The 12,436-nt window shown below is 32.6% G+C and overlaps 3 protein-coding genes across 5 annotated transcripts in view; 2 read left to right on the plus strand and 1 right to left on the minus strand.

The window, feature by feature from the left end:
• Nucleotides 1-2,108: 2,108 nt before the first annotated feature.
• On the minus strand, nucleotides 2,109-3,912 carry LOC104804466 ((Z)-3-hexen-1-ol acetyltransferase-like). The gene is made up of 2 exons (XM_010528778.1): nucleotides 3,409-3,912; nucleotides 2,109-3,167 (listed from the first exon to the last, which is right to left on the minus strand). Exons 1-2 carry the CDS (start codon nucleotides 3,883-3,885, stop codon nucleotides 2,265-2,267), a joined length of 1,380 nt encoding a protein of 459 aa, XP_010527080.1. The 5' UTR covers nucleotides 3,886-3,912; the 3' UTR covers nucleotides 2,109-2,264.
• A 4,369-nt stretch (nucleotides 3,913-8,281) lies between these two features.
• Nucleotides 8,282-10,550, plus strand: LOC104804467. The gene is made up of 3 exons (XM_010528779.1): nucleotides 8,282-8,548; nucleotides 9,517-10,143; nucleotides 10,245-10,550. The coding sequence occupies exons 1-3, from the start codon at nucleotides 8,399-8,401 to the stop codon at nucleotides 10,395-10,397; spliced, it is 930 nt and encodes a 309-aa protein (XP_010527081.1). The 5' UTR covers nucleotides 8,282-8,398; the 3' UTR covers nucleotides 10,398-10,550.
• A 226-nt stretch (nucleotides 10,551-10,776) lies between these two features.
• The window catches only part of LOC104804468 (pseudouridine-5'-phosphate glycosidase), a 4,535-nt gene continuing 2,875 nt past the window's right edge, over nucleotides 10,777-12,436 (plus strand). Inside the window, exons 1-5 of one of the 3 annotated variants that reach the window (XM_010528781.2) lie at nucleotides 10,777-10,893; nucleotides 11,100-11,140; nucleotides 11,455-11,602; nucleotides 11,726-11,819; nucleotides 12,196-12,306. In XM_010528781.2, coding sequence (XP_010527083.1) covers nucleotides 11,531-11,602; nucleotides 11,726-11,819; nucleotides 12,196-12,306 — 277 coding nt within the window. In that variant the 5' untranslated portion in view covers nucleotides 10,777-10,893; nucleotides 11,100-11,140; nucleotides 11,455-11,530. The other 2 variants (XM_010528782.2, XM_010528780.2) reach the window with 2 other exon arrangements.

Raw genomic sequence — 12,436 nt, forward strand, 5'->3', positions numbered from 1 at the left:
ATACACACACATACATAAACACACATTCATACACAAAATTTACATACACATACATATATATATACACATATACATTATACACATACATAAACACACATTCATACATATTCACACATACACATACATATATATATATTCACATGCACATCACATAAACACACATAAACATTTATATATATGCATACACATTCACATTTATATTCACATTCACATACATACACAACACACATACATAAACACACACACATACACACACATACACATACATACATAAAACACATACACATTCGCATACACATATACATACACACATACACATAACATATTCACATTCACATATATATATATATACACAACACATACATATACAAATCCATATACACGATATATATACACATACCTTGGCGAATTTTGAAGAAAAACAATTTGTTGGAGAAGATTGGAGAAGATTGAGATTTAAAAAAAAAAATTCGAAGTCTGGAGGAGAAAGACGAAGTCGCAGCATTTATTAAGTGTTGCGACGGATATTGCAGTCGCAACCCGTCGCAAAACGAAAAATAAACCGCGAAAATTTAAAATTTTTCATCGAAAATAGCGGAAAAAAATAAAATTTAGATTTGCGACAGAAATTTCTGTCGCAAATCCGTCGAAAAACAAAAATAAACCGCGAAAATTTGAAATTTTTCATCGAAAATAATAAAAAAATGAAATTATGATTTGCGACAGAAATTTCTGTCGCAAATCCGTCGAAAAACAAAAATAAACCGCGAAAATTTGAAATTTTTCATCGAAAATAATAAAAAAATGAAATTATGATTTGCGACAGAAATTTCTGTCGCAAATCTGTCGCAAATTCCAACAATAAATAACTTTAATTTAAAAATAAATAAAATTAATATTTGCGACAGAAAATTCTGTCGCAAATCTGTCGCAAATCCGCAATTTTAAAATTTCTGTCGCAAATAATGTTTGGTTCTGCGACGACAACGTTTTCGTCGTATTCCGTCGCAAATTTGCGACGGATGTTGCGACTAATTGCGACGGAATAAAAATTTTCGCATTCCGTCGCAAATTCGTCGAATTCTGTCGTAATTTCTTTGCGACGGAAAAGTTCCGTCGCAAATTCCGTCGCTATATTTGTAATAATTTCATCACTACCACTGGTTATGTATAATTATCTCTGGGATAATGTACCGTATATGTATGTATGAATGTTTTTCTTCCGCTAACTCTGAAAAAAAATGTTTTAAATTCCCGCGGATTTTCAGAAATTGAGTTTTTATTTTACTTGTCCATGTGACGCAACTCGTATTGTGAGATGTGAGTTTCGGACGTTACAGATGATTTACGATTGCGTCAATTTTCTAATTGCGTACAATGATCACGAAATCCCAAACAATTGCGCTAAAACCATTTGCCACTTCAATTATAACCGAGCCGACTCAATTATTTTTTTTGGCCCTATCTAATTAGTTTTGAACTCATCGCCTTTGATAATCAATTTTTCAATGTTAAATTTATGAATAACGGGAGATTATGGACACGTTAAGAACTTCAATTATTACATATTTATCTGATTATTAGTTGGATGTGTGAAATATCTGTGCGACTGTGCCATAATTTTAATATGATATGAATCAAATGAAAAAGTAATGAATACACTTTCTTATTAGTTATTACAAAAAAAAAACATGATGTTCGTGCATTAAATTAATTCTTCAAAATTTAAATTTATTTTAAAATTGGTGATAAAGTTTGATAAATTTAACGAGAAATTAGAAGAAACTAGATTTTTTAAATAATCTATGTAAAATAACCATTTGATTATAAATTTTCAAAATCGAAAATAATAAAATCTAGATCAACGGTAACCAAATAAACCCACCCCAGTCACATTTATTATCACCAATATCGTCGCCCAAGCTATCGCCATCTTCACCCCGTGACAATATAATATGTTTTAACAAAATAATTTGATAGTTTAAAATAAACTCAAGACAGAAAAAATAGCAACCAACAAACAAAACTAAAGTACATAAATATATCATGTTTAAATAAAATTATATATTTTCTTATAATTTTATACCGATATATTCAAAAACCCTGCGTACGGTACGTCTTTTTACCTTCCACTGACAACAATTGCCAAGTATCCCTTGAACGGCTTTTTGTAACAACACCTTAAATAACCCTTCATATGTGACTATGTTACTTACTGCATCATTTAATTTTTTTATTGTTAATTTCTCTCCGTATTTTTTTCCCTAGAGCGAAGGTCTCAAAGGTTTGCTACAGCCGTCGTTGTTGAAGACAAGAGCGAGCTGTTCGGCGAACCTCTCCGTCGCCGGCTCCGGCAATAAAACAGGCACGATGATTCCCGTCTCACCATTCTTGTTCTTCCACCGTACGAGCCAGCTGGCTCCGTCAAAGCCCCCCAAACCGTCCCCCGCGGCCCCGCCGTATACCGGCTGGCCCCACCCCAGGTCGACCTGGTCCAAGCCGAGATGTCTCGCGTCGGATACAAAGAACGTCTCCGACATGGTCTGGTGTTTCCGACCTCTTGTTCCTAAGCCACCGGCCACGGACCACACGTACTCCTCCGTCACGCTGGATTTTGCATCTTGCAGCAGTCTTATAGCGTATACTAGAGGCTGTTCTGATAGTTCTCGGGCAGTGGCTATGGCCACCGGAAACACGACGGCGTTCCCATAGTAGCCCAGCGGTAACGGCCGGTTTCGGAAAAGGGGACGTGCGTTAACCGCGATCATGAGACGCGATTCGGCGTCTGGGGGCAGTCTCAGGGCGAGGGTTCGACAGCGCCAGAGGAATGACACCAACAGTTCGAAGGTGGTGATGCGGCCATGGAGATCAGACGGGACGAGTCTACGTATGGCTGAGATCTCCGTTGAGCCGAAGAAGAACGAGCGTTGGACCACGGATTCGTGGTGTGGAGTGGTATCACTAGCCACGTGGACGTCCTCGTGTGCATGCGGTGGGACCCATGCGCCCAATAGGTGGCGGTCCCACACGGGTGGGATGGATGGCACGTTTGCACCATTCGCCAATTCCCCGAGTGTTCTTAAGAATATTCCTAGACCGGCACCGTCACATATGGCATGGTTGAAGCTGAATGCGAGGATAAAGCTTCCGCATTTTAACCGCGTAACCTATACCGTTTTAGACCCAAAAAAAATATATTTAGTAACATGGTAATTAGTGGTAAATATGAAAATGATAATATATTTATTTTGTAATCAGTTTCTATTGGCATCTTTTTGAAGTAAGGACGGTATGACATGTTTCAGACAGTAATATACTTGAGAATATAATTATCTAAAACATGGTTAATAAGGTTGTTTGAGATTTGAGGTATTGCCGTAATTAATTTCTCAACATGCGATACGTAACCTGAAGAAGAAGCAAGGGAGAGTGAAGGAACCCCCTCGGACCCTCGTCATGAAACAGAAGCTCCTCCAAACAAGGGAAAGGAGGGCAAAGATCACCGAACTCATCGAGCGCCATTTCAGCATCCGCCTCCACAAACAACGCGCCTCGTCCGTTGCAGTCCACCGACAGGCTCCCGTCAGGTCCTTCACGGAGCCGGCCGGCAAACGGGTGGTAGTAAACGAGCGTTTCGGCTAGAGCTTTGCGTATCACTTCTACGGGGTCGGAGTGGTTGTTATTACCGTTGCCTTTGGTCAAAGGGTTGTGTCGGAAGAAAAAGATCATACGAAGGTGGCATCGTATGAAGTCTTGATGGTCTATGCCGGAGAGGATCTTGAGCTCACATGGTGTTGGCTTGGCCGGACAGATTAGCTCTGGCTCCCGGCGATGGATGTTGAACGCCAACGAGGTGGTCTTTGAGGTCGCTTGTTGTGGCGCCATAGCTTCGATTGGGTTATAGAAATTGTATGCGATATCGTTTGAATGCATTTGGAACTTTGTTTAGATAAACGAGATATATTATATTTATTTCCACGTTTTAAAAGTTTTTTTTTCTGTCATAAGAATTGAATATGTGGATGGGGAGGTGGGATAGTTTTTTGTTTCTTTGTATTTGAAATTCAGTATATCAAGTTGGGAGATTTGGTCCCCTTTTTAGGGATAAATTCAAAAAAAACTTTCAAACTATCCCATTTATACCAAAAAACCTTTTACCTAAAATTAATTATAAAAAACCGTCAAATATTAATTTTGAGCAAAAAAAGAAACATCAACTATATGAATTATTTAAAACCAATCTTTCACTTTAATTTTTTTTTTATAAAAATCCATCAATTCTTAATTTTTAAAAAATCATCATCTATCTAAATTACTCAAAAAAAAATATTTTGTTTTAAATTTTTTAAAAAAATATATAAAATTTGAATAGTAAAATATATAAAAGTTATACCATCCTAAAAATCACAATAAAATATAATATGTATTAAAATTTATCATATTGTAATATTTAAAATTTATATAAATATTATAAACATCAATTTTTATATAATAAATTTGTATACAAATGTTATATTTAAAATTTAATATATTTTATTGGTTGCAAATATTATATTTAAGATTTATCATATATTAATATTTGAAGGGTAAAAAACTAAAAATTTGATTTTTCTATAACAATTAAAAAAATTTCATAGATTATTATAATAATTTTAATAAAAAAATCAATTATTTGAAATTATTAAAATTATTTTATTTTAAATCAAAAATATATAACCAATAAAATATACTCAATTTACAATTTTACATATAAAAATACTATATTTTTATTTTATTTTTTAAAAAATACATATATTATCTCTTATATTTACAATAATAAAATATACACAATTTACAATCTTTCAGATATTAATATATGATAAAATTTTAAGTATGATATTTACAACCAATAAAATAGAGTCAATTTTAAGTATAACATTTGTACAAAAATTTATTAATAAATTGATGTTTATAATACTTGTATAAATTTTAAATATGATAAATTTAAATATATATTATATTTTTTGTTATTTTCTAAATTGTATAATTTAATTTTTTTATCAAATTTTATAGATTTTTATAATAAATATAAAATATAATATTTGTTTTGAGTGATTTAGATAGATAATGAATTTTGTTTATTAAAATGAATAGTTGGTGATTTTTTATAACAAATTTAAAGTGAAAGATTGATTTTAATCAATTTATATTTGATGTTTTTTTATTCAAAATTAATAATTGATGGTTTTTTATAATGAATTTTAAGTAGAAGTTTTTTTTGGTGTAATTGAGATAGTTAAAGATTGTTTTTTGAGTCTATCTTTTTTTTTATTAGAAATCATGGCATTTGTAAGAACTATGTAATAATATCCGGAAATATGTTTATTTTTATACTTTTGATATTAAATAATTTATTTAGATAACAAATGGGATAATATTTACGAAAAAAATAAAGAATAACGGTGAGACAGATATGGGATAGATATGAGATACTAACTTATAATGATAAATTAAGATTAATACAAAACTTTAAAATTAAAGGAAGCAGAATGACTCACATAAAACATTGTGCGTATTATACATACATACATTATGCATACTCAAAACCACAAACTCAAAACCACAATCTCATTCAATGTATTGATCATCATTAAAGTCGAGTAATGTTAGTTTATTTATTCAACATTTAGTTATTCAACCGATTTAGCTGGTTGTTAAATGGAACATTAAAGTTCATTATTAGTGGAAAAAACGTGTATAAATCAAAGGGATAAACCAAAAAAAAAATTCTTAAACTTTACTACTTACTCAAATTTAATCCCGCACTTAAAACTCTTTAATTAAAAACCTCAACTACAGAAATTAATTTAAAAAAGTATTAATAGAAAAAAATGAAAGGACGTTAAAAAAACACTAAAAATACACATTACCATTTTTATTTATGTCATATATTATATCTTATTAATTACAATTTTAAACTCTATCCGACAACTAATCTCTAACTAGGTAACTAGTTATTTTTTTCTCAATACATATCAATGTGGTTTTTATGACTTAAAATAAATTATAGTTTGGTCAATTTGAATTAACAACTCAAACTTTCAAGTATTTTAATTAGTTATGTATTATTCAATTAAATTATCTTTAGAATTATACGTCAAAATTATATATAGAAAATGTTTATATAGCAATATACAATAATAGAACCTTAAAACTTCACGGTACCAAAAATATGTATCTACTATAAAAACAGAACTACGATTAGAATAATTATTATCTATAAAAATAAATACCCTAAAAATCTCTATAAATTATAAATATATGTTCAAACAAAACATTCCAAGAAATCATAAATCTTCGAAAAAATCTAAAATTTGAAAGAAAAGTTGAGTATCAGTATATTTTGGCTTTGAGAATATGATATAAAAGATTAAAAAAAAAGTGAGATAGAGTTTTTAACTTCAGATGGAGATGCTAGACTGCTAGTAGGTTTTTAGAATTTAGATATTAAATAAATAGAAATTAAATAAGCTAAAAAAAATTGAAAATGCCTTTTTTTTTCACTTCCGTTTCTTTGCTCTGTTAATGGTTTTTTTAATTAATTTGTATAGTTGAGGTTTTTAAGTGAGAAAATTTAGGTGTGGGATTTAATTGTAGTAAGTACTAAACTTTAGGATTTTTTTTTTGGATTTCTCCCTAAATCAAATGAAAAACCGGTAAAAATGTATCACTTCTATAAAGTTAGATTTTATTCGAAATGCTTGAGAATGTAACATTTTTAAAAAATCTAAGGAATTAAAATATGTATGCACGATTGTCCTGATTCTTGTCCTTTTTATCAAGGAGAAAATATTTCAATTCATATTAGTTGGAACATTATGACATATGAAAATGGTATTTATCCTACTAATTTTTTTTCTAATGTGCGTAAATCTCAAAATGGTATTATATTATTGAATTTTCTAAACCGGGTTAAAAAAAAATTAAAATTCAAACGGTTTTACGCAAAGATTGGAACAAAAGTTTCGGAAATGAGGCATATGTACCTTTACCCACTACTATAATAATATTTACATCGAATTCAATGATAGTTCTAATTATCATTATAATTTTTAAAACAATTATTTACTAAAATGATGAAAATTCTAATTTTATATATTTTGTGTTTCCGATCTAAAAATTAAACAATTCCGCTAAATAATAAGAACTGCGCATAGCAAAAATTTCTAAACTATACCAATGTACTTAATGAGCAGCCAAACAAATGTCAATCCATTATAATCCTAACAATATACTTAATTATTAACACGGATTCCGTTTATTTGGTGATGTATCTTTGAGTCGTTTTTTTTAAAATATTTCAATAAAAAGCTGTTTCGGGTGAAAAAAAAATTAAGGAATCAATTATTAAGTTATTTTATCAATATGTATATAAATATATATATATTCACACGGATTTATGATATATTATTAAGAATGGAAAACTGGGTCCCGATGGCGATGAATGCTTATATTATAAATTCATATTGAATTTTGTAGGTTTTGAAATAATTATTGATTAAACTTGTGAAAGTATTGGTTTCTATATATTGAGTTGAAAAAAGTAAAATCTAACGATCATAATAAATAATTATCTCCCAAAGATATGTGTATATATGATCAGATTTTTGGTATAGACGATGGAATACTTTAATCCCAATTCATATTTATATAATTATATTAAACGTGATTGGTTTTAAAATAATTATCGAAAAATGTCACAATATTAATTTTTTTATGTCTTGTATTTTCTGCGTGAAACACAAAATGTAAGTGAATCTAATACATAATAAATATTACTTTTAATAGAAAAATATGTAAGATTAATCATACATATATATATATATATATATATATATATATATTATCAAGATCTATTTTCACATCCAATCCAATTAATACAATTCAATCCAGTAGAATGGACAGGATTCACTCCGTATACTATACTTATTACTTAATTAACCCCGAAGTAAAAAAAAAATCATGCACAGTAATTCAATGACAGACCAATAATTTAAAAGTCAAAATCGTAAATGAACCGTTGCGGAGTCAAAGTCATCCGAGGCTTCGGAAAACCATGTTCTCTTACACTTTCTGAGCTCGTCACAACTTGGAACTTGTCAACACCGTGTAATAAAAATAAAAATAAAAATAAAAATAATAATAATAATAATAATAATAATAATAATAATAAAGAATCTTATATTATACTACGGATGACCAAGTAGGCTTTTAGAATAAGACTTCCTCCTCTCACGCCAAGTTTGACATTCCAATCTTCTTCAAATCTAGACATTTTTATATAAAGGATGATTCTTCATCAAGAGAAATACAAATACCAGTGTTCATAGCAAGATTCATCAGAGAGAGAGAGAGAGAGATGGCTGCCCTGTCGGACAAGCAAGCGGAGGCTTACATCGATGCGAGGCCGAAATATCCGATGGATTGGTACAGAAAGCTCGCGGCCAGAACGCTCGAGCACAAGGTGGCTTGGGACGTCGGATGCGGCAACGGCCAGGCCGCCGTCGGGGTACGTATCCTTATCATTGAAATCTTTTCCCTATCAAAATATAAATCCTGTGTTCTTGCGTGAATTATATGAATAAAATATGTTCCATATTTGAATTGAATTCTAAAAAAAAATCCATATTCTATTGATCTTTCATGTCGTAGCCCGTCGTTAGGGTTTAGTTTGGTTCAATTCTCTGCTAAGTATGGATCTTGCCTCATTTTTTCATCTCAATATCTCATGTCTTTCGGTTTGTATTGTTTTTTTTTTTTTGACATTTTTAGGGTTTAATTTCATTAATTTAAATTTATCTCTCCTCATGAGTTTATGCAATATCTTGACGATTGTTTTCGTTTAGTTCTGATTTTTTTCTTTAATAATATAATGCATGCAATTGGCCCAATTTCATATCAGAAAGACATAAACATTATTTAATTTTTTTAAAGCCTTGTTGACTTTTGGTAGCTAAGATCCAATACGATTTCGTTACATTATTATGTTCTTCTATACTTTCATCAATCTATATATTAATTATTTCAAGATCCATGAATATTCCCGGAATTCGTAATTTATGTTGAAATCTCGTTTTCTTGATTTCAAATTAAAATTAATATTAAAATAAACGTCGCAGTCTGCAATTTGTTCTATGAGCTGTATTTATGCATTAAAAAAATCAACAGATAAGTCAACTAAGATGTCGGTTGACACGGTCCAATAAGTTGGATAAATTTGTAGTTTTTACAAATATTCATTAACAAGACTTATTATGGTATATTTCAATAGTATCTTTGTAAAATTTTCTTTATTATTGTAGTTTTTACATAAAATATTGTATAATTATTTAATGATACACAATTTCCCTCAAACCCTAAGTTTTCCCTCGAAAAATAGGGTATTTTGTTCTGCACGTACAATCTTTTTTCTAATTTAATTTTCTACCATTCTATTTCTTCCCTAACTTTAACATGCATATATATGAATGTATACAGGTGGCTGAATACTACGACAAGGTCGTGGCAACAGACATTAACGAGTTACAGCTCAAGAGATCGTTCAAACATCCGAAAGTGACTTACCGTCATACTCCAGCTTCCATGTCCGATGACGAGCTGGTCGCTCTCGTCGGCGGCGAAAACTCCGTGGATCTTATCGTGGCCGCTCAGGCCGTACACTATTTCGACACGGTTAGATTCTACAACGTAGCAAAACGCGTTCTTCGCAAACAGGGCGGCTTAATCGCGGTTTGGGTCTACAACGACCTCATAATCACGCCCGAGGTTGACCGCATCATGAAGCGTTTGGTGGATTCCACGTTTCCGTTCAGGACGCCGATAATGAATCTGGCGTTTGACGGATACAAAACGCTGCCGTTCCCGTTCGAGAGCGTGGGGATGGGGTCGGAGGGGAAGCCGATAGCTCTGGACATTCCGCATAAGCTTTCGCTCAAAGGGTTTGTGGGTTTTTTGAGATCGTGGCAGCCTGCGGTGAAGGCCAAGGAACAAGGGGTCGAGCTAATAACCGAAGATTTGATCAAGCAGTTCGAGGACGCGTGGGGGGACGATGAACCGGTCAGGAATGTGTTCTACAAGGGTCACATGATCGTCGGGAAAGTTCCGGTACGATTCATAACATTTCCCCGTCTTCATCTTATCATCTTCGATCATTCATACCATATATAGACTGATGATCGATGTTTATCTGGATTATGGTGTTATAGGTCTCGGAGCAGAGAAAGCGACCGTGTGAATCTGGCTGTGCCTGCACGACATTGAACGACTGTAACAAGTCAGTTGTCGTGGCATCAGTGACTGCAGCTGCATTTGCTGGATTGGCGGCCTATTGTGCTTATCAGGCGAGGAAGAACACTTAATTATACATATATATGTATATATATATATGTATGTCTTGACGATGTGTTAGAATTCGAGTGGTGTCTGTTCAACTCCAAGCGTTTTCTTTTTTTTTTCTTCTTCTTTGTTCGCTTTCTTATTTTCTTTCTATTGAAAAAATAAAGTTTATATTATTGCAATATGCTGAGCCGTCGAAGAACAATACGCAATGGTGACAATAGAGAAGAAAACACTTGTTTTGTAAAAAAATAAATAATAATAATAATAAATTGAACCTGGGCAATTATAAATAAGTCTCAACCTCCGACAAAATGTTTGGCCTTCCAATGAGATCTGTTTCTAGTTAGAGGACCTTTTTGCAATATTGTTAAATTTAATAAACGATCAAAAAAATGAAAATTAAAAAAGAAATTTGGAAAAAGCTCGTGTTGGACGGGAGAACAGTCGCCGAACCCTTCCCTAGCTTTCCTTGCCGTTACCGGAGATCTTCACCGCCGTTTCCTGTCTTCTTGTCCGGTAAACTCTCTCTCTCTCTTTCTGTTTTCATCATCATCATTATCTTCTTCGTCTTCTTCTTCTTCCACCATGAGCTCGGGTCTGAGACATGAGTTCGTAGAAGCAAAATACCATTTCGGATAGTTTTTAGGTATTATTTTACTTTGGGCCTACCTTATTTTTTGAATCTTCGTGAAATTATGAGCTGATATGTCTTGTCAATTCAGTTCCCCGGAGAACCACCGCCGGCGATTCGCTTTGGCTCCTGGTATTAAGAATCCAATTCTTATGACCGTTGCTTAATAAGAAATGTTTAGCGTGTAATTGAGGTAGAGAAGCTCTGAGTATTGAGGCGAGTTCTTGTGACGTAAAAGCACCAAACTAAAATAATTGTGACCTAAGTATGATACATGATTGATATAAAAATATCTTAGTTTATGTGATAATTGACAAGCATTGATTATGATGGATCTCCTAGTCTCGAAATGTCAATTTATTTGGGAAAATTCAGGCTGTGTTTTTTATTTGATTTGAAAGTCTATGCAATGGGAATGCTATAGAAGTTCTTGAAACTGGTTTCAGATAACCCTGCAAAAATTTTGACATCCAAAGTTGTTCTACTGAAACGGACAAGCAAGAACTATAGAGTCGGAGCAAAATGGAATCACATGCTCATTCAAGAATCTCAAATATTCAGAATCATCTCTCGCCGAATGACATAAACAGCAAGGTTGGTCTCTGGAAGATCACCTCTTTTCCTTTACTCTTGTCTGATTATTGTCCTTGTTCCAATGTTATGTTCTGTTCCTGATCTCAGCATTCTCCCTTTTAACTGATAAATAATATCTGGCAGATAAGGAGTCTGGTGAAGGTTTCTCCCGAAGTATCCAAAGCCCTATCCGATGGGCGTGCCGTGGTTGCTCTAGAGTCAACTATAATATCTCATGGTGTGTTTCTCATTGGTCTGTTTTAATCCAGAAGTTGCTTGTTTTTGACGATTATAATCTTTTTACAGGTCTCTGTGTAAATTGAGTTACATCACAAAGGGTTAATTTATCGTATTTGGTGCTATGCAAAGTGGGAACACTAAGAAGACTTGCTCTCCTATTGTCCCATGTTGCCCATTATTATTCCGTACATCTTTAGTTTGTCGCAATTCCATGAAATCCTATAAGATTATGGAAGTGCTTCATTTTAGATACTGATCTCATATTTGTTGGTTCTGTCTAGATCTTGATTGAAATACTTGTTGAACTTAAATCGTATTCCTTGACCCGCTCCATTAAATTATCTGCTGAATTTTTCTTTTTGCTGCTTCTTTAGGGATGCCTTACCCACAGAATCTTCAAACTGCAAAGGAGGTGGAGTCAATTGTGAGGGAAAATGGAGCAGTTCCAGCAACCATAGCTATTTTGAATGGAACACCTTGCATAGGTTGGCTTAAATATCTCTATGTATCTATCTTTTTCAATCTGCATTGTTTTTTTTTAAAATAATTTTCACTTGTGAGATATCATGGAACCTGAAAAAATTAATTCCCAGTCGTGGCCATACATGTCCTGCT

This window comes from Tarenaya hassleriana, unplaced genomic scaffold (genome assembly GCF_000463585.1).
Source record: "Tarenaya hassleriana unplaced genomic scaffold, ASM46358v1 Cleome9, whole genome shotgun sequence".
Taxonomy (NCBI): Eukaryota; Viridiplantae; Streptophyta; class Magnoliopsida; order Brassicales; family Cleomaceae; genus Tarenaya; species Tarenaya hassleriana.